This window comes from Mus musculus, chromosome 3, assembly GCF_000001635.26.
Source record: "Mus musculus strain C57BL/6J chromosome 3, GRCm38.p6 C57BL/6J".
NCBI lineage: Eukaryota > Metazoa > Chordata > Mammalia > Rodentia > Muridae > Mus > Mus musculus.
The window spans coordinates 146,793,714-146,816,793 of NC_000069.6; the positions used below are offsets into that span (position 1 = coordinate 146,793,714).

General features: G+C 42.3%; 1 protein-coding gene, 1 long non-coding RNA gene and 1 pseudogene across 2 annotated transcripts in view; 1 reads left to right on the forward strand and 2 right to left on the reverse strand.

Annotated features, from left to right (window-relative positions):
* The window catches only part of Prkacb (protein kinase, cAMP dependent, catalytic, beta), an 83,368-nt gene extending 64,135 nt beyond the window's left edge, over nucleotides 1–19,233 (reverse strand). The window contains exon 1 of the mRNA NM_011100.4: nucleotides 18,925–19,233. Within this exon, the coding sequence (NP_035230.1) occupies nucleotides 18,925–18,970 (46 nt within the window). The 5' untranslated portion in view covers nucleotides 18,971–19,233. The remainder of the gene's footprint in view (nucleotides 1–18,924) is intronic.
* Nucleotides 6,562–18,917, reverse strand: LOC115486180. Its single transcript, XR_003954577.1, has 2 exons — nucleotides 18,488–18,917; nucleotides 6,562–10,438 (listed from the first exon to the last, which is right to left on the reverse strand). It is a non-coding gene; the product is annotated as an uncharacterized LOC115486180 (long non-coding RNA).
* On the forward strand, nucleotides 9,503–10,098 carry Gm19104 (predicted gene, 19104; annotated as a pseudogene).
* Nucleotides 19,234–23,080: the final 3,847 nt, after the last annotated feature.

Genomic DNA, 23,080 nt, shown 5'->3' on the forward strand with positions numbered 1-23,080 from the left:
TGGTGGCTTCTGGAGCCACATGAGCCAGGACTTGTGTTTAGGGGATTCACAGGCTCTATCAGACCGAGGCACTACAAGGAGGACAAAGCACCTCTTGCCAAAAGATCTGGGAGGAGGCTCCCCATGACACTCACAGGGTGATACATTTGTGTGTCATGAGGAGTACAAAGGGAAAGGAGGGTCGCCAGAGGAAAGGCTGCCTCTGGGAAGAACACAGAAATATGGTGCAGAACAGACTGGTCCAGATGAAATTTCAGGACTCTTCTGATGCCTCGGGAGAGCCCGCACTGTGTGAAAGGAGCTAGCGTTTAAAGGGTTTTCAGACGCTCACGATACCGTAAGATACAGGCTACAGCTGCTGTCACTGATAACTCAGCTTCCTCTCCTTCACCCTGCGTGCATTCTGGAGGGGAATGGAGATGAGGGGTCATTTTAGCTATACCTAAGAAGATGCTTAGGGCCTGCTGATGAAAGTATTACATTACCCAGGCCTAATTTGAATGCATATGAATACAATTTTCATGTCAAAACATTCAAATAAAAGTTAAAATAAAAACACACTGAAATGTCAGATTATTAAAGATGAGTCACAGATTAATAAACCACCAATATTCTTACACAGAAAAACAAATTATAAGAAATTTGCAGATCATTTCAAAGCATTAAGTAGGAAAAAATTCCAAACAGCTCACTTAGTCACATAATTATAAGAAAAATAATATGAGGAATGGAGGCAGGAGAATAGACCAGCTCTTTTTTTTTTCCATTTTTTTATTAGGTATTTAGCTCATTTACATTTCCAATGCTATACCAAAAGTCCCCCATACCCACCCACCCCCACTCCCCTACCCACCCACTCCCCCTTTTTGGCCCTGGCGTTCCCCTGTACTGGGGCATATAAAGTTTGCAAGTCCAATGGGCCTCTCTTTCAAGTGATGGCCTATTAGGCCATCTTTTGATACATATGCAGCTAGAGACAAGAGCTCCGGGGTACTGGTTAGTTCATATTGTTGTTCCACCTATAGGGTTGCAGTTCCCTTTAGTTCCTTGGGTGCTTTCTCTAGCGACCAGCTCTTGAGCTATAGAATGAAGCCTGCTTCAAAACTAAAGAGTCAGCAAGCTGCTCAGCAACTGCTGGCTCCTGCCATCCATGGTCTGAAACCTTAAAGCTTTCACAGGAAAGAAAGCTTACCAAGGACCAGAAAAAATGCCATTTCTTCCACTGCAAAAACACGTTTGTGAACTGCAGGGCAGAGATGCTAACAGCAGACCTCACTACTCTATTCCACCAGTCATGATAGTAAATCGTAAGGGTTATCATCCCAGGCGGGGCGGTGGTGGCACACGCCTTTAATCCTAGCACTCAGGAGGCAGAGGTGGGCAGATCTCTGAGTTCAAGGCCAGCCTGGTCTACAAAGTGAGTTCCAGGAGAGCCAGGGCTACACAGAGAAACCCTGTCTCAAAAAAAACAGAAAAAAAAAAAAAAAGATTTATCATCCCTCATGTACTGCAAGGGAAAAGTCTAGACAGCTAGCTATGATATGCTTTATTAATTATAATTTTATAGTTATTTATGAAGAGAACTCTTTAGATTTTAACTTTATATTGGTTTGAACACATATAAAATTAAAAAAAACATTAAAAAATATGAAAGAATCCCTCAAACCCATTTACACTCAGATACTAACTTCTGAATCAATCTGTGCCTCAGTCATTGCTGAGTTTTTGCATCAATATTTATTCTCTTTTATGATATAAAAATAATATAGATAATTTAATGCTGAGTTAGTTCTTGCAGGGCTTTATCATTTCCTACATTTTCTTCCAAGCTGTGGCTACTGATCCAGCATTTGTTTATACCACAATGACAAGTGTGCCACAGCTGTCTAGTTGACCATAACTATGAAACCATAGCATTTAGAAAATGTCTAGTATCAACTATCCAGTGTTAAAAACGTAACCATGTTAAGAGTCAGTGGGCTATAGCTCCATAGTTTATTCACTGGAAAAAGTCTGCCTTTGTGTTTTATAAAGCTAAGACCTTGGGAGAGAGGGCTTCTATCATCATAATAAACTCCTTGACACACAGTTGAGAATGCCACTGGGCGCTCTGGAGCCCTCATTCCACTGAAATAAGGCAAGAGAGACCTTTCTTTCTTTGGTGAGGCATCAGCGAGGCATCGTTTCCTGCGGTAAGAAGGGGATGCGGAGTGTGCTGCAGAGCCATGCAATCTTGTGTATCATCTGGAAATGTCAATACTGACAACAAAAACAGAGAAATGACTTCAGCAATCCAGTGATCCCTGATTTACAAAGGTTTCCATTTTAAGGGTGCAAAAGTAACACACTCAGTTGAAACTAACATTTTAAGTTTTGCATTTTCATCTTTTCTCAGACTGGCAATATGCATTAAGATACTTCCCTGAGATGCCAGGCAGTGGCAGTAAGATGCAGCTCCTAACCGACCTCATTATGCTCTTATATGCTATACTGTTAGCAGAGTGGTCATGGTGCTCAACACATTCTTAATTAAAATATTTCCAGCTTAAGAAGCATTTATTAGGAAGTACTATGGAACTCTCAGTGGTGTAAGAGTAACTGTCTGAACTACTACCATGCCAAGACACCCAGTTTATCTTATACACTGTTGGTAGGAACAAGGGATCAATGATAAAGTTATAAATATAATAGCAATTCTCAACAGGATGACTGACTATACTAGATACCTCCTCCTGAATTTTGTGTGTGCATGTATATTTGTGTGAAGTGGAAGGTTAAGGTTTCTTTAACAACTCAGTTGTGTCACGCAACATTTTTCTAGAAGCTGTCTTGTGAGAGGACATGTGATGATGTGCTGAGAACAGACCCTTGGGAGGGCGCATGGTGTTTAGAAAGAAGATAAAAGGAGCCCCACAGACAGTGAGAGGATGCTAGTGCATTGCTATGCTATGTAATGCTTCGCTGGTCTTAGCCGGTCTGAACTGGTCTCTGTTGGTGTTCACTTTATAGAAACACACCAAAGAACTTCTTGTGGTATTCTGGCCACTTGTGATTTGAGGGAGCCTTGCTGTTCCTGCTGAATCCTGCTACCATTACTGACTCAGGCTTGGTGCTTGCTATAGAACTGCACTGCTGGTATCCTGACATAAAAGAGAAGAATCGCCCTAAGGAACTACTTTTAAACGGGCCCACAACACCACTTTAACTACTTTTAAACGGGTCCACAATACCACTTTCCCATTTAACCTTCTTTAACCCCCTACTTCTGATTGGTGGGTTAGAAGGAAAGTTGAAGCATTTAAGAACCCTAAGTAAAGTAGGTTTTGAAAAAACTCTATGCCTACATTTGTGTGTTTATATAAATATCAAGGTTTTTTCCTGCTTCCCTCAACATTTTTACATAAGGTGTAAGTATGGAAGTTAACAATATTCAGCACCAAAACTGTAAGAAAATCAAGGTGAGTACTATACAGAAAGGGCTGGAGCAAGTTCCCAGAGACTGACAGACAGACTGTGGGGTCTGGGGGTCTCTGTTTGGTTCAAAGTTGTGTTTTCATGTGTATGAATGATGGCTTCATTATCTGAGATGGAGCATACAGTGAATGTCCTTGCTGGGGACCAGCAGTAGACCAGTATAAACAGGTAAAGAATAGAGCACGCTTGAAGGCACAGGGGACTCAGCCCCCATTCTTGCTTTCTGTGATAGAAGAGGGACGCTCCAAAGCACCCTTCCTGGACTCCACTGGTGAGCTCTGACACACAAACCAAGCCCCTACTGACCGCTTCTGTGCTGCCTGCAGCACATCTGTGGCAGGCAGCAGTGTTCACGTTACTTCAGCTCCACCTTCAGAGGAACAGAGACGGTTACATTAGTATCTAAGACAGAGTTGACAGAGGCAGAGACAAAGAAAGACACAAGGATAATTACAGTATTTCAGATATTATTATGCCTAAAGTCAATCTTACTACTTTTGCTCTCAAATTACTTGAAAAATATTTTCTTTCTGGTTTTGCTTTTTTTTTTGAGCCCAGATCTTATTATGTAACCTAACTGGCCTTGGCCCTGTGGTCCATTCGCCTCTACTCTCTGCACTGACAGGGTCACAGGTGGTTCCCAGCATAGGCTCCCTCCCTTTCTGTTTTAGTTCTTTGAGTTAAGTTTCTGCATCTAGAAATGAAAAACAAAGAAAGAAACAAACAAAAGCCCTAATTCCAAAATACTCCAAACTCAAGACTGATTTCTATTATCTCACTTTCCTATGCATTAACTACTGGTCAAGCTTACTTTTACGGGCTGCTCAGTTGTGAGTATACCAAGTCTATCTTGCTTTTTTCAGTCACAGAAATGAGTACTATGGATGGTTTGAGCAACTTTAGAGCAAAGTTAATCACAGATCATATGAAAAAAAAAAGAGAGAGAGAATGACAAGGGTGCCAAAAATACTTAGAAACCAGTTCAAGTACCACACTCAAGATCACCAACATTGAGCAGGGTGTAGTGGTGCAACTCCTTTAATCTCAGCACTCAGGAGGCAGAGGCAGGCGGATTTCTGAGTTCGAGGCCACCCTGGTCTACAAAGTGAGTTCCGGGACAGCCAGGGCTACACAGAGAACCGTGTCTCAAACCCCCCCCCCCCAAAATATTGCCAACATTATACCCCTGCCAATAAAACACAATGATCTCTAAGATCTGTGTCCAGAAGAGTAGAAGAGTCCTGGATCTTCCTGCTGTAGTCAATGTCATTGTCTTGTGACACTCAGTGGCCTTGACAGACAGCTGGTTTTCAGGAAACCTTAGGAATCACTGTATGTCACCTGATTTTATCCTCAGCATCCAATTAATGGCAAGGAATAACCATAATAAAGAGCCATGGAATTCTAATTATATTCCAAATTAAAAATACAGCTAAGACTAAACTAGTGGGTGATGAATAGCAGGCCATGGCTTAGTATTCATTGTAACTTATATAGTAATAATCTGATATTAGAGATGACCAAATTTAAAATCAACAAGTGAGTGCACAGAGAGAAACAGGAGAATCTGAAACAGCACAAAGATCAGCTGTATGACAAACACAAAAACAAGTGACAAGCGCAAAACCTAAGCTATTACCAACTACCTCAGTCTATACAGAAACTCTCCAAAACAGAGGGTGTTAAGAGCTGATTAGCAAAATCTCAATTATTCTAGAAGTACTGAGAAGTTAAAAGCCTACTGAGAAAAGTATGCCATACACATACTAGCCAGAATTAACAGATGAGCTAAGCTAATACCTGACAAACTGAAGAAGGAAAGACACCAGTAACTGTAAAAGACAAAGATCTACAAATTATCTGTCTTAAAGTCCAGAAGAACTTAAAATGAACGTTGGCAGATTGAAAAGAAGCACACAGATCCAGTAAGACTTTAAATATTAGCTATAATTAACAATAAAAGATTATCAATAAAAATAAGTAACACTGATGCACAGCATGACAACTTTTCTAAAACTGTGATGCTTGAGAAATGGGAAAACACTGTAAGCAACAAGTAGAGCATATACACTCTTCAAAAATCAACAGGGTATTTATCAGGAGCAATTATTCCCCTACATAGTGGTGTGTGTGATACTCGGGTATCCCATATATATATCAAGTCCAATTTTATTTTCATTTCTTATTGGTTATTTTATTTATTGACATTTCAAATGTTATCCCCCTTCCCAGTTTCCCCTCCACAACCCTCCTATCCCCTCCTCCCTTTCCCTGCCTCTATGCGGTGTTCTCCCACCCACCCACCCACTCCTGCCTTAGCACCCTAGCATTCGATGACCCTGGGTCATCGAGCCTCCATAGTAACCAGGGGTTCCCCTACCAGTGATGCCAGATAAGGCAATTCTCTGCTACATATCCAGCTGGAACCATGGGGTCCCCCATGTTTATTCTTTGGTTGGTGATTTAGTCGCTGGGAGCTTTGGGAGGTCTGGTTAGTTGATAACTGTTCTTCCTATGGGGTTGCAAACCCCTTCAGATCCTTCAGTCCTTACCCTACATTCTCTACTGGGGTCCCCACGCTCAGTCCAATGTTTGGCTGCCAGCATCCACATCTGTATTGGTCAGGCACTGGCAGAGCCTCTCAGGGGACAGCTATACCAGGCTCCTGTCAGCAAGTGCTTATTAGCATCAGCAAGAGTTTGGTGTCTACATATAGGATGGATCCCTAGGTGGAGCAGCCTCTGGATGGCCTTTCCTTTAATCTCTGCTCCACTCTTTGTCCCTGCACTTCCTTTTGACAGGAGGAATTCTGGATTAATATTTTTGAGGTGGGTTGGTGGCCCCATTTTTCAACTGGGGGCCATGCCTATCCACTGGATATGGTCTCTACAGGTTTAATCTCTCCTTTGTTGGGTAATTCAGCTAATGTCCTCCCTGTTGAATCCTGGGAACCTCTTGGGGTCCTGGCGTCTGGGACTTTCTAGTGACCACCTCCAGTCCCCCTCCCCCACTGCTACTCTCCTCCTTTCAAATTCCTGACCCTCTGTACTTCTCCCCCATCTCCTCCTTTATCTGAACCAACCCCCCTTTTCCTTCCCCCTTCTTTCTCCCTCCCAGATCCCTCTAAGTCCAAAAGTTTTTAAGACTGAATATCTTTCAAAATATATTCTAATCCCAATGAAACTAAAATAAATAAATAAATAAAAATTTTAAAACCCTCAAACATTTGAAAACAAAACATTAGAAAACATTAGTCAAAAAAGTCATAAATATCAAAATATAACAACAAAACTCACTTCTACATAAAGGATCCAAAATGATAATATTTCACAATCAAGCTGAACATTTCCTAGATAGCCAATATTGGATTACTATTCAAAAGTCATAACTATAAAAAGAACTTTTAACAGACTGCCCATTGTTCTAATTTGTTTTTTGCTGCTGTGATAAATGGCATAACCAAAAGGAACTTGGGAAACAAAAGATGATAGGCTTTCACTTTCAGGTCACAAGCTTCATTGATGGAATGAAGAAGAGGAACTCAAAGCACGATGCTGGAGGCAAAAGTAATGGTGGAATACTGCTGTTTACTGTTGGCTTGCTCTCTGGTTCGCGCTCAGCCAGCTCTTCAAGCACAGATCACCCTGCTTAGGGATGCTGCTACCTTCAGTGGGCTGAACCCTCACATAGCAATCAGTCGTCTATCAGGATACTCTTTTACACATAAAGTCACAGGCCAATTGGATCTGGGCAATTCCGCAATTAAGATTCCTTCAGATGACTCTGAGCTATGTGAAGCTGACAGCTGAAGTTAACAAGGACACCCATTTTCTATTTTATATGTATAGACTCTAATACATATGAGAAATACACATGTAAGTAGCATATGCTCACACTATTTTCATATGTGTGTATATATATGTATGTATGGTGTATATACTACATATATGTATGTATATGTATATATGTGTATATATGTAGTATATATACTACATATTCATACATATATGTAGTATATATACTACATACACCATACATACACACATAATTTGTGTATGCGAGACAAAGAATATCCTTCCTAAATCAGATAAAGGTAATGTTAGAGGCACACTGTTGAAAGAACATTGAGATCCAGAGCCTTCCTATATCCTTCTGCTTCCTGGCTGCCATGATGTAAAGTTCTGCTGTAGCACATACACACTAACCCAATGCTCTGCCTTGTCATAGGTCAAAGAAGCAAAGCCTGCTGACCATGATCTGAGAATCGCTGACATCATAAGCCAAAACAAATCTTTCCTCCTTGTAAATTCTCAGATATTGTCACAGTAGGAGTAACAACAAAAATAATCTAATAACACATATACACACACACACACATAGAACTTAGAATTAATAAAATTACCAAGATTCCTAGATAGGTCAATATGAAGTATCTCTAAACTATAAGCTGAGGATGAAACCTGATAAGAGATATACCTGGCTTCCTATCTGGTGTTTTCATTGTGATATATGAGGTTAGATTATTATTAGAAGAGGAAGATAGTGCAGAAGCCAGACAGAAGAATGAAACAGGAATCATAAAGGAGAGTTGTTCAGAGAAACGTAGTCTGACTGTCTTGCTGACAACTGTCTTGCTGACAGCCCACTTGAAGATGACAGTGAATTTAGAGCATTCTTGTGCATAGCTTTCTCCTAGTGTTCAATTCTCGGCTGAAAGCACTGAGGAGGAGGAGAGCGGAGTCTCTCAGAGTTGGGTTTATCAGGCAGATATGATATGAAGACTTGCAAAGGTTCTGGGCTCCATGTCATCCTGACTGGTAAGAAGAAAATGAAGTGCGAATGAGTGGCTGCGCAGAGAACAACTGTTAAAGGCAATCAGAAAGAAGACGCTGCGATCAGAGAATTGCTAGCTACCCTGGCAATCAGAGAGCAGTTCGTTCATATGACAGACAAGGTTCTTAATGAGATGAGTGAAGTACAGGGAAGGAGGTTACAGATAACAAAGGTTTCTGAGGCCCCGTGATGATGAATAGTTATCCACACAGAATTGGAACCTGCCTAAAATGAATGCCAGGCTTAAAAACCAAAAGAGATTGTGAGGTCCGTGCTCTTGGTAAATGCGAAGCAAGCCACAGATTAAATAAAAGCAGTAACTGGTAGCAGTAGTACAGATGAGTGACAAACACTTCAAAAGAAGGAGTTTTCAAAGGTCAAGGAAAACATTTTACAACCATGCCCCGCCTCCCCCCACAAAAACCAATTTTCTTCTCCCATTTTAGATATTGTAAATTTGGGGCTAAAGAAACGGCTCAGAGGTTGAGAACTTGTATGACTTAAGTTCCTAACATCCATTTCAGGTGGCTTAAGACTGTCTACAACTCCAGCTTCAACAGGATCTGACACCTCTGGCCTTCTTAGTCACCTGCACTCATGTGTATACACACACACACATAGACACACACGTGCACCCTTTACAAAAGAAGTGATATTACTTTAATACAGTAAACTGTACTATACTAAAGAAGAGCAACCTCATCAGGTCAAGTAGCTCTGACCCCAAATGGTCAACGCAGTACAGATAAAGTAAAGTATTCTCCTGTAACACTCACAAAATAGAATTCAATTTATGGATGTTTTGTCTTCATGAATGTATGTGTGCCATGTGCATGCCTGGTGCCCATGGAAGCTAGACGAGGGTGGTAGCTCATCTGGAAAAGGAGTTACAGACATGTTACCATGTGGGTATTGGGAATTGAACCTAAGTCCTCTGAATGGGCGCAAATGCTCTTAACCACTGAGCCATCTCTCCAGCTCCTGAGTTTGCTAGTTTTATCACCCATTAAACCATCCGTGACTTTAGTTTCCACTATACATGAGCCATCAACCCTGGCACACTCTAGAGTCAAGACACTGAGCAAGCTCTCTGATTCCTGTATGGATGAAAATGTCATATTCTGGATCTGCAGCACACCAGGTCTTTCCTACATGACAGACTTCATCCCTCTGCAACCTTAGGCACAGATGTCAGATTATCACCTATACATTCCCAGAGGAGTTTAATAAAATGTGATGTAGTCAATGACTGGCTACTACTTAATAATGACAATCTCCTCTAAAAAGGGCACATACACCCCGTATAACATGGGTCGGTTAATAATGATGAAGATGCGGGGAGAGCAGGCTTCGATGACAGAGCGTGGTGATCTGCACACTTTCAGAGTTTGGCATCTATGAACAAGTCTCCTTTAAGTTTGATCACTTACAGAAACAATCAAGTGACCTTCCCCCTAGCCAGAGGATGGGGATGGAGATTTGATGACCCAGGATTTGTGACTGTGCTCTACAAGTCCATGGGAAAGATTTACACCAATGACTCCTGCACTGTTCATGCCAAAATGAAGACAGGCGGAAGACTATTGTGACACGGACTGAAAGCCACAGGTTTCAGTCTAAAAGCTTCTGCAATGGTGACTAGACATCAGAGTGCAAGTTCGCCACCATAACCACACTACCTACAACCCAGGTAGCTAGATTCTAGTACATTATGAAGATGGCAATTTTAATCATACAGGGGAATAGGATTCAATAACTGATTTTAATGAAGTCCACACTGCCGAGGAGTTTTTTTTTTTAAATCATATAGTACAGAAAGCTAACTATGTAGGCATCTCCAGCAGGTAAAGAGAAAAAGCCTTAACTTGTTACAGTCATTCAATGAATAAGTGACTTATAAACAATAAGCAAGTGAGTGATAGGCCCTGGTCACTTAGGACTCAGCTGCCTCGCCCTTGAAGCGAGGAAAAGGAATCTTATGGTACGCACACTATCCAGAAGATCCTCTTTTGGCCTCTTTGCTGATGCAGGAAGGGTGATGACCTGTTTCCAGCTGGCACAGAGGATTAGATCCATGTAAGACTTCAACAGAGGAACAGCAGGAAGATTCTTATTCCTGACCAAGGAATTGCTGATGATCACAAACAAAACAAAAACAAAATAACGAATGAAGGTGTTTAACAAGAAATTTGCCTGTCATGGTACTGCAACTGAGCCCCTCCATAAATATATTTCAGCTACAGAGTGACCAGCCTAAGAACATATGGCAGCTGCTGACAGAGAGTGGGCGGGCTGAGAAAGTCCAGGAGAGGTACATGGGTTTTAAGTGCTTGTAGCACTCTGGATCATAAGTGAGGATTTTCTTGCAACGAGTAGATATTCCCTTCTGTCACTTGTCACAGGTTTAAAACCTTCACAGCTTGTACAATGTAACCATGTGGGGTCCACTTTTAACTTGGCCTAGTGGAACTCCATCACACAGTCAACTGAAAAGAACCATTAAAAAAGGCATCTTCCAACACTGTGGGATAACATTGTTGAAACTATACTAAAGTCTTGACTGTGTGTGTTCTCTGCCTCATAATTTTCTGTTGTCACCACATGTACTTGTTAGTTTTTAAAAACAATTCTGCTATATTCAATGTCAAATCAATCTAAGTCATTTTATTGTTGACAAAGTTCCCTAGGCGTGAAGTCCTGTTACTGTTTTGTACAAAGAAGCCGCTCAGCGGCGCTCAAAGCCCTTCTGGTATGTTAGTGGCTTCTACTGACCCTCAACTGCTAAAGAGGCTACACCACAGACTGCCTTGTGCATTCCTCCTTTTCCCTCCGATGGCTTCTGTTTGGGAGACCCCTTTGGTGGCCGCTTATCAGATATCCTGACTAGCAGGCATTTACATTACAATGCATAAGAGCAGAAACACTGCAGTTATAAAGTAGTAGCACGACAACTTTTATGCTTGGGGACACACAGCTGAGGAACTGCGCTGAAGGTTGGCAGCATTAGGACAGCTGGGGAAGCTGCTTCACAGCATCTCAGAGTGGCTTTAGACCCTTGGTTAGGGCTTTTGGGGTCCCTAGTGAGATGTAAAGAAGGTTTCCCAGCAATTCCACAACAGCAGCTTCTTGAGGTACTAGTCTTTAATCCAAAGACTTGAAGCATACACCCTGCACATGAATGATTGCTTATTCTCATTCCCACGCTGTCCCCTCCCATTTACTTCCATGGTAGCCATAGATGTCGGCAGTTTTACAAGTTTTGCCCATTGTTTAATACTCAAAATTTACTGTAGATAATGCAGATGCTGCTAATGTGCTTTAATACTTTTTGGCAGGGCTTCTCTACACGCAGGTGGATCAAGCAGCTGTGTGCTCACACAGCTGAGATGAAAACAGCATGGCAATTTTTCTGCCGCAACCTGTTTTTAAGGTAATGCTAGTGTTTTCATTAAACTGTATGTAAAACCTGTTCCAAATTACTCTTCTTCCATCTCCCTGCCCACCATGGACTCATATGTAACCACGCTATAGCAACCTTCCCAGGTACACTGGTAGGTATGTATATGTGTGGTCTCAGAAAGTGCAGGTAGCATGATATGACCCGTAACAAGCCAGTAATGGTAGATTAGGTTATACTACTTACACTTGGATAACAGACCTCAGGAGAGATCAGTTTTTGAAAAACCAAAGTAGTTTTTGGTTTTTCGTACCTTCCCTCAAATACAAATAAAAACAAAACGAAGTTTTGCTTCATCTTTCTTTTTACTCAGCAATCCAGTCAAGCAGTGTGTAAGGGAAAGCTGTGTTCATGTTTTTATTGCAAATAAAATACACACACTGGACACTGTTTCTGCCCTACACACCATGCTGCCCAGTAGAGAAACAAACGGAGCAACACAGTAACCAGAGTGCTGCACACAGGGTGTGACCCAGGGGACTCAGCAGGCAGCTATAGACCACGCGGGGAGTGACCCAGGGAACTCAACAGACAACTATAGACCACGCGGGAACTCTACACTCTTCCCTATATAAAGCCCCACAATTCACTTCTGCCCAGCACCGAGGCCAGGCCCATGTGTCCTATGACTTGCCACAGACAGTTCTGAGTAGCAGTCTTGCAGCTTGAGGACAAGAACCAAGTCTCACTTTTCTTTGCATCTATACGAAGCGCAGTGCCTAGTCTGAAGCAGACACTCAGGAGTCCTGAGTGAGAAGCGTCAGAGGACAGAATGACAAATATGCAGACATTTTCTGTGTGAGTCTGAGCTGCAGGATGATTTATCTCACAGCTACAGCTGGAGAGGAGACACACTCTCCCCATGAACATCCGTGACTGCTAAGTTCCCAGGAGAGCCAGCCCTTATAAAAGAAGCCAAGGAATGCCTATGTGGTCACCTACTAAAAAAGAACGACAAACAAATTTTACAAAGTGAGACCATTAGTCAAATCTCAAAGGCTCAATTTTTCAGGACGATATCTACTTGGAAAAGTTTAGGTCTGCCATAAACTTTCACACTGAAATTCAACAACTGCCTTAGAAGAAGAAAAAGCTTTGTGAAGTCACCAAAGAGTCAACATGTGAATCTCCAGTGTAGCCATAGGGCATGACGCCCATCCCTCACTACAGCAAGCCTGATAAAAGACATCACATCTCTACTGGATTTCGAAGGCAGAACTAAGTTCAACTAACTAGTGCAGTATTTCAATTACTACTTTTCTGTCTTTAAAAGAATCCTAAATTTAACCCGAAACCATTTGCTTAGACACAGAACAGTAAATCTAATTTATAATAGAACATTCAAGCCTTTCATTATATGAGCTACAGGAAAGCAACTCATTGCCTGCATCCCATTCACTAAAACACACCAAAGGCCACTAGAGCTAAATATCCACAGCAAGGTCAACAAATTATTTTTAAAACAGAAATTTTATCAAATCTCTTTCCCTGACTTCAAAGTCTGTAGTAGTTGTCTTTAGGATCAAATTCTTAGTCTTCCCTGGGGCCCGTGTCTTCTGAGTTCTTTCATTATACAATCTTGATCACCAACTCCAGAGTCTACCATTTAGTTCTAACAGGCAATTGTCTTTCTAATCGTGACATAGTGTGCTGTTTCTATCCTTTGATTTTCTCCTATAGCCTCTTTGGTAAACATTTCTCATTTCAGTATCCCACTAAGGGTCCACCTCTTTGAAAGTCTTTATTGGACCCTGTCTTAATGGAAAAGACCATTCCTTCTCTTGGCTGCCCTGCTAACCTTTCATGAAATACTTTTGTTGTTGCTGTTTTAGAATTGGATATAACCCATCTTTATTTTTACATCATCACATATACTCTAACACGTAGGCTTACTTCTGTGTACTGAATAAATGAATGAGTAAATGGATGGAAGAACAAGGAAAAAAAGCTTTATAAAGTATTTTATGTCTGCGCCCAGGTTTCCTGTGATATGACTGAGGGAGCTGATAACTCATGATCCTCCTGCTTCAGCCCATCTATTCCTGGTATTACAGGTGTGTGCCACCACTACAAGATAGTCTTGGAAGAGCATGAGTGAGTGAGTGAGTGAGTGAGTGAGTGTGCACGATATGCATGTGAGTGTAACAGAGATCAAAGAAAAATCTCAGCCCGCAACTTCCACTTTGTCTGACACAGGGCCTCTGTTGTTTGGGCAGAGTACACACAAGCTAACTTCCAGGGATCCTCCTAGCCTGGCCTCCCTCTCACCATAAAGGCACAGAAATTACAACTGTGCACTACTGTGTCTGGCTTTCCATGAGTTCTGATGTGAACTCAGGTCCTGCTGTCTGCAGTTTATTCACTGAACTGACTCTGTAGTCTTAAACTTAGAAATGATAATGATTGCTTTACTTCGTTAATTCGATGGTCTATCACAATTGGTTGTGGTTAACTTCTAACTGTCCATGAGAATCTTGAGCTATTCTGGCTTACCCAGCCTCTCGTTCCCGGCTGTTTCTACCTCTTAGCCATGACTGATCTACCCAAGCCGCTTTCTTGATGCCAGCAGTGAGAAGCAGCAATCTGCCTGTGTCCTGCGGAGGAGCCTGAGTGGAACAGGACAAATGACTCCCAAATGGGAGATGATTCTAAACAGTAATCCACACAAAAATAAAAATCAGAAATAATGAGATCATATGTGCTTATCAGTCAAAGCCGAGTTCATAATTCTGATTTTTCTCTTTTAACCCAAAGAAGACTATTTTCAAGTACCTCTGCCAGTTAACTGACAACTCTCTACTTCTAATTACCCTTTAAGAAACTTGTCAATCTGATAAATAAAAAGTTCAAAGACATAAGAAGCAAGAGAAAACTAAATTCATTTGTCAACAAATGATCCTAAAAAATTTTCAATCAAATATATATACTTATATTCATAACTAAGTTCCACCAAAGGGAACTTTGTGAGTATATCAAATTACTACATCTTAATTTGTTCACTATGTTTATAAATTGTTATTTATAAGAAATGCTGATGATTTTGAGAAAACATATATCTAGAATTTTGTTCATCTAAATACACTCATGATTATTACCAAATTACCAAAATTATAGAATAAGGGTTGGTTGGCGTTTTTATTATATGTAAAGACAGCTCTTGTCAAAAACAGGCTGTCAATCTACCAAACACCATCTAGACAAATGCAAGGTAAAATATCATTTCTTCAGTGGTGCAGCTGTATTCCAAATTCCCAACAGCTCTATCTAGTTAGAAACCATTTCACGGAGCAGCGAAGTGGAGACCATATCTATCGTCGATTGAAAAATCATGGTACGATGCAAAATTCCAAATTCATTAATAATAGCAATGTAAGCTCAAGTGGCCTCTTGACTTGCTACCTAACAGGAAGGTACACGTTAGAAATGAGGAATAAACTATATAGCAATGAAGGTTTTAAGAGCAGAAAGTTAATTATATATGGTTAATTTGTCATTTTACCAAATTGAAAATGAAATAATTAAAGAAAGTAATTTAGCCCTTCCTCCCAGTTTTAGATGATGATATGAATCCAGAAAATGGTACAGGAATGATAATCTTTCGTATTTAAGATAGTTAGCCTATCCAAATAGAGTCATCATTGGAAGCAACACAGTGTGTTATCACTGATAAACTTAAACGATGAATTGGCTATTCTGTGTGTCCTGAACCTGACTTTCAGCTGGGTACTCAAAAAAGACTGCTCAGCAGGACCCTTCGGTCAGAGGCTCTGAGACTAGCCTGCCCAAGTTCAAATGTCACTCCCTGATTAACTACTATGCAACCTTTAACAAGTTACACAGCACTTCTTTATCCAGTTTGAAAATGGGGTAACATCAGAGCCATTCCACAGGGTTTGAAATGTATGTATGGCAATGTGTGCCAAGTGCCAGATTAGTTCTCCAAAACGTTAAGAAGTTTGCATTTGCTGAACTTGATCTACTAATGACTTTCTTTGATCAGTTTCTTCCTACTCTCAAGGTCTCTTTTTCCTTTTCTCTTTCTTTTGAGGCAATATCTCACAATGCCACTATTGCTGGCCTCAACTTTGTATAGAGCAGGCTAGCCTTGAACTCAAAGAGATCAGCCTTCTGCCTCTCCAGTGTTGGGATTTAAGGTGTGTGCCACCTCACCCAGTCTAAGCTTCAAGGTCATTTCCAAAAACCATTATATAACCACTGGGGTAGAGGGTGGCTTTCCTACTCTACTCATGGGAGAATTAACGCCCAGCAGTTTTCACCCATTGACCTGGACATAGTTACATCTGTAATACATAGCTCCACAGACAGCTTGGAGATGTAATATATTTTTTAAAAGAACAAAAAGCATGGAGTTTTTTTGTTTGCTTGTTTTTCTTTTTGTATTAATAAGGCTATGTGAATAACATACTTAACTCAAAAATAAAACATTCTTGACTTACAAGGATTGAACACATCTCTGAGACTTGTAGCCTCCTGTTTCTAAAAGTTTAAGGTTCTGTGTATTAAATGATGAAAAATAAGTATACTCAAATTTTGGAAGACATTTATTTCAAGAGTAATTTTAAAAACACATGGGAGACTTATATAATGGCGAAAGTTGTTCTTTGAAACACCCAGTTCTCTGAGGAATTCAAAGTAATTTATGTCTAGAAACTGTGATGATCAGAATGGAATCCTTTAATTTTGTGGGTGTAGGAGCAAGGCCCTGGGTGCTCAAAGCTAACAAGAAACAAAACCAAAGCAAACCAAAGCAAACTAAAACAACACTGACAAAAACACAACAAAACAAAAAAAAAAAAACACCCAAACAAAACAACCTCCCCCAAACAAAACAAAAACAACCCCCCAAAGCCTGTTCATTTACCTTTATACCCAACTTCATTCCTTGGGAGTATTTTTAGAATTAAGCTCTAGAATTCCCTGTCTGTGGGAGGCACTTCCTCATCAAACTGCAAATCTTACCTTCCTATCTTTAATTAGCTCTTCAAACCAAACACTGTGCTGCTGGTAACGTCTTGTGGTCTAATTTACTCTCAGCTCCAGCACTGACACTCTGCCTTTCACCTGATGCTACACAGTAAGTGACACTTTAGGATCTTGTCCACAGGTCTACGAGGAAACCCAAGCAGGTGGTAGCTACTCTGAGAGAGGACAGATTAATTAGTGATGCAGAGGTAGTCAGAGCCTCAGAGCTGTTCTTTACTCTCTCGTTGATAACATGATCTCAATTCTTGTTTCTTCAGGTCTGGCACTTGGTTGGGTCTTGAGTTAGGATGATTTCGTAGACTAAACTCTTAAGTGTATCTCTTAAAGTGTATTCTGTGTATCAAGAGAAATTTAAATGATTACATTTAAAATATGAGCCACAAATTTTCAGGAATAATTCATCTGAAAAGTACACAGAAGAGTTGGGGACAGAGTGGTAAGCCATGTTCTGTCATTACGTTTTATGACATTGTACCACTTCTTTGCTACAGAAGAGCACCAGCACACCTGGCTGACACTTCCCCCTGTGAGCCCTGAGAGCTGAGCCATGACCGTCTCCTATATCCCATGGGACATCTGCTGTCTTCTTTCGACACTTCACAATATTTTTCAAATGATTCTAATGTTCTTCAGTTTCTATAAATAAGTTCACACAAGACTTTGTCATAGCTGCTAGTTTAAATGCATATCGTCTAGGGGAAGTGTATAGACTGCTGGAGAGTGGACTATCATTAAAAATATAAGAACTGTGCAAGATAGCACTTGCTAAGAAAATTACTGGGCTGATCCAACTATCAAGCATATTTTCATAACACAATTAGCATACATTGTACAAGAGAAATAGGGGAAAAGCAATGTTACATGGATATAGTATTTTGTCATACTTCATTTTTTGTGAGTCTGTACAATTAGTTACTACATTTGCACAATTACTAAGATAACAAGGAAGTCCTAATTCTACATCGGCTTTTCAAGTTGTCACATGCTCACCAACAGTTTGCCCTGCTGTTCCATGCCCTGGAACGAACCTTATTGATGAAACATAACCCGTTAAATCTGACTGTTGTTTACATTCCACAAAAGCAATAGCTAGACTCTCTTCTGTCAACTCAACTCTGCTTTGTTCATGAGAATCAAAAGCTGTTTGCTTCAAGCTAATTACAAGATTGGCTTCATTCTTCTGTTATAAACACAGACACAATGGAAGACGTTACTTACAGTAACACGAACAAATTGTCAGACTTACTTCAAGGACTGAGATGTCATTAACCTATGGCAATGTAACAAAAGTCAGGGACCGTTCTCTAATTATTGTGAATTATAAATTATAATATGAGCCGAATAATGGCACACAATTTTCTCACAGCCTGTTACACAACACGCATATATGTGTATGCTTACATATAAAACCAAGTTGCTACACAGAAACTCAATTCCCACGACCCTTTTGTCTTGAAATTTTGTACACAGTACTGAACGTCTGAACTTTCAGCTCTCGGAAGAAAGCACTTCAACTCTGAAATGCCTCTAAGTTTTACAGGCATCCTGGAACATTCCTGGATGTCTAGAGTAAACGCAACGCTGTCTCACTTATTTTTCCTCGAATGGATAAAGTTGCTGCTTGTATTTATGTCTGCCATCTCTAATCTCTTGGGTGAAAGAAAGAGCCTTAGACACTAAGGGTTAACGTCACCTTTGGAGACCCTCACGGACACTCACCTTGTGAGAAAACTGATATACATCCAGGAGAAGGAGAAAAAGCCAAGTCAACCCAAACGTACTACCTGTGGCTCCCTTAAAGGAGGGTCTGGGTGTTGGGGGCTCTGGGAGAAAGAAGAGCTAAGGGTGCGATCACAAAAGGACCATATTTGGGGACGCGTTCCAGACCGTGGCAGCCCTCCTCGCTCTAGTAAGAAAGGGGATCACAGGGACCTCGCTGCCCGCCTTCCCTCTCTCCAGTGAGCCCCGGGGCTTGGCCCTCACCCCCGAGCCTTCGTGGGGGAGGGGACAGAGGAGGAGGCGGCCGGCCCCCGCGGCCACTGCAAGGCCCGGCCCGTGGCTCGCGCGCGGCCTTGGGGGGGACACCGGCCCAGGGCGCTGCACCGCGCGGCGGCCCATCCGGCGGGAACCCAGCCAGGGCCTTCGACTCGACTCACCGCTCTCCACTTCGCTGCCTTTCTTGGCGATCGCAGTGTTCCCCATGACCCGGGAGTCCGCAAGCAGGGATGACGGAGGGGAGGGGACCGGGGCCGTCCCGCCGCCCGCCCCGCAGTCGGCAGCAACTTTGGCTAGGCTTTGGCTAGGCTCCCGCAGACCCTAGAGCGCGGCGTCCGGCTGCACGGAGGGGCTGGGTGTCCGGGAGAGATGCTGAGAGCTCTCCGGCAGAGACCGGGACCGTGGCGGTGGCGGCGGTGGCGGCGGTGGCGGCGGCGGCAGCGGCGGCGCGCGGACACTCCCCCTTCCCGAGCCCGCCCTCCACGCGCGTCCCCGACACGGCGCGTCCCCAGGAGCCGCACACCCGGACTGCGACCTCCGCCTCTTTCCGGGCGGGCGCGCCGGAAGTGACGCGGTCAAGCCCCCCGGCGGGCGGGAGCCCCTCTGTGCAGGGTTGTAGCGGTAACTTATTGCTTGTTGCGTGGATGCTGGGCTTGGCCGCGGAGGCTAAGCTCGAAGTAGCGAGGGACGTGGGGACCGTTAGTTTGGAAGCACCCCAGATCCTTCCTCGGCCTGGCATCCGGTGCCCCAGAGCCGGGCGGGGGGCACAGTGCCAGGGCTCGGCCTGCTCCCGCATCCGTGTGGCCCGCGTTCCGCACGCCGTGGTTGCTCTCGCTTGATCTTCCTGCGTGGCTGCAGGGACGTGCGTGCGCCCCTCCGCGTCCTGCCGACCCTGCTGACCCTGAGGTCAGCGTTGGCCAGGAATGTCTTTTCTCAGCTCCCAGCTGTCATTGGAACTTCTTCCCTTCGCTCTTCTAGGTATTCTCCCAACACACCAGGTCAATCACCAACATTCTTGACAGCTTATCCCTTCCCGAGTTCCTTCTTCATGGTCTCACCTGATTGCCCTCACAAATTCTGTCAGGCTTTCTAAGGAGAGATATGGGAATGTGTTGCCTGTTTTACACAAGTACGTTATGTGCATCAACACAGTCACAAATTTCAAAATAAACGCATTCCCAATTGATTGTTGCGCTTCCATGCATCTGAGAGTACTTGAGCTTTTCCGTGAGGTTATTAGAAATTAATCACCTAGCCCTCTGGTAGTTTTTGTTCTGGTTTTTTTTTTTTTTTTTTTTTTTTTGAGCTTTTGCTATCTAAAAAAAAAGCATTCCAAATTTAGAACAGAAAGATTAACTTCTGGAAGGGCAGAGACCATGTAAGTTTATTTTGTGTCTGCAGCACAAACCACAGTTGGCGCGTAATGAACGGATGGTTGTTGGCTGCTAAGGAGATTTCCCAGAACATTTTAAAAGTTTTGTTATTGGGGAAAAAAAGTAGCGGTGAGTGGAAGATTCTAAACAGATTCATACTTCTATTATTGGCAATTATGTTAAATTACCAAGCATGTACACCAAGTATACTGCGTTCTAAGTGTTGTACAAATAGTAATTAGTTTCCTCATAAAGTCCCTATGCAAATGTGGCAAGACTATCATTGTTTTACTTAAGATCCACAGAGGCACAGAGACATTAAAGGACTTATCCAAAGCTAATTAGAAGACCTTGAAATGAAGAAGGTAAAGCCATACCATCTCAAAAAGCGCCAGAATGGTATATTTATTATTTCTATTTAAAATCAATTGAAAGGTTATAACTTCAGAATAGACCATTGGTGCTCTTTCATTTCAACAAGCCATATTGTGTGGGGAAAATGTCCTTTACATACCAAGATAAGAAAATAACCTTAGTCACCAGATACTATTAATTGGGGGATACCACGAACTGGAATAAACTGTGACATAACTCTCAAACATACCCCTACATATATATCTCTTCAGACTATGCCAGGAACTTAGTGCACTATCATCGATATATATATACTGTATCAGTCACTTCTTCAGACTTTACTATTTGTGAAGATCTTCAAGTACTTGTAAAATTGATAATTTACCTGTTTCTCTGGCTAATCAGCTCTGGCGTTTTGGATTCCTAGATACAACCAAAGAACCCCCCACAAAAACTGAAGTGGGATAGTGTGGTGGTTTGAATAGGCATCACATCCATAGACTCGTGTGTTTGAATGCTTGGCCATAGGGAGTGGCTCTATTAGGAAGTGGAGCCTTGGAGGAAGTGTGGCCTTGTGGGGGTGGGCTTTGAGGTTTCCTATGCTCAAGCTAAGGTCAGTGACACAGTCCCTCCTTGCTGCCTCTGAATCAAGATGTAGAGCTCTCAGCTCCGTCACCTTTTCTGCCTGCGTGCTACCATGCTTCCCACTATGATGATATTGGACTAAACCTCTAAGATTGTAAGCCAGCCCTAATTAAGTGTCCTTTATAAAAGTTGCCTTGGTCATAGTGTCTCTTCACAGTAATAAAACCCTAATTAAGACAGATAGAAGTGTTCTGTCTCTCTGATAAGCAGCTGGGCTCCAAGTATGGGCTCAATCTTCATGTGGGTCCCCCAACAACTGGAAAGGGGGCTGTCCCTAAATCTATTGCCTGTTTGTGGATCCTGTTTCCCTAACTAGGATGCCTTGTCTGACCTCAGTGGGAGAGGATACACCTGACCCTACAGAGACTTGATGTGCCAGGGTCGGGGGAGGGGAGTGGGGAGGATACTGGGGGGGGCTCACCCTCTGAGATGTGAAGGGGAGGGGATGGGCAGAGGGACTGTGTGAGAGGAGACTGGGATGGGGGAGCAATCAGGATGTAAAATGAATAAATTAATGGGAAAAGGTGTGGCTTTTGTTTCTACTGTAAGTCAGACAGACATCTGTGTTGTGGTGAATTGCATCCCCTCCATATGAAATGTCACTGAATTGGAAAGATAGACAATTAGTTTAGTCCGTGAGAATGTTGGGTATATTGTTTCCTAAGTTTCCACTAAATACAAACAGAATACCAATACTAAGGGAACACTGGGCCCATACCGATAATCCCAGAGTGAGGAAGCAGAGACAGGTGGATCTCTGAGTTCAAGGTCAGCCTTGTCCACATAGTGAGCTCCAGGGTAGCCAGGGTTACACAGACTCTGTCTCAAAGAGAGACGGGGGCGTGAGTGGTGGAGAAAAGAAAACAAGTAGACCACAGAATATGAGGTTTTGTCAGCACCCAGTGATATCACACCCTTTTCCAGTTTTAGCTTTGTGAATGTGAGTTTTGTATACGTTAAAAGTCTACTAAAAATCACATACACTCCAAATGTTATCGACTTTGTCTGGGAAGGACCTTCCTAGACCCCTTAGAATACTCCTGTTGCCTCCCTAACAGTGACTTTTACTATGTATACAGGCCTGAAGACTAGCTTAAATGATAAAAGTGTGTATGATTTTTCTCTTCCCTTAACATTATTTTCAATCAGGAGTCTCTAGTAAGAGAGAATCTTTCATTTATCACTCATTTGGAAAAGAGGCCGTTGGCACCTCTTAGAAACGTGGGATCTTAAGAGATGGCTCATCAGGTAAAGTTCTTACTTGGCAAACTTGGGGACCAGGTTAGTGTTTCTACAGCCTGCTCACAAGACTGGGGATGCTGGCTACCAGGGAAGGAGGAAGAGGTGGAATCCTGAGAGCAAGCTCACTAGCCAGGAGAGGTGAGCCAGAGGGTAGAAACTAAGAACTCGAGGTTCATCAAGTCACGCTGCCTCATAGAAGGTTGGAAATGATGGAGGGAGACTCCTAACATCAGTGTGGAGCCTGCACATGCTAACACATGTGTGCCTCCACACACAGGTGTGTCCACGTTATGTGAACATGCATACACGCATACATAAAAGGAAGTTATGTATACCCTCACAACATCCTGACGATAAGTAAATTTTTTTTAAAAAAAGTCATCTCTTTTTTTCTCTGTCCATTTTAAGAGGAAAGTAAATCAGTTGTTTATAGAAACCATGATCAGCAATTTTGAATTTCTTATCCTTTCCATGCTATCATTATGGTTTGTTTATACTGCTCACTTAGCAATTATTATTTGTCTGCCCTATTATTAGAGACCCGTGATTGAAAATAATGTTCAAAGACAGCACCAAATTATGCCTAGTTACTTTTGTCATTCATGCTGGTCACTAGACACATATGCAGGATTGATACGGCGGTGGGGGTTTCTAGGTAATTATGCTTTACAAGTATGGTTATTGATTAGTTAATGCTAATGAT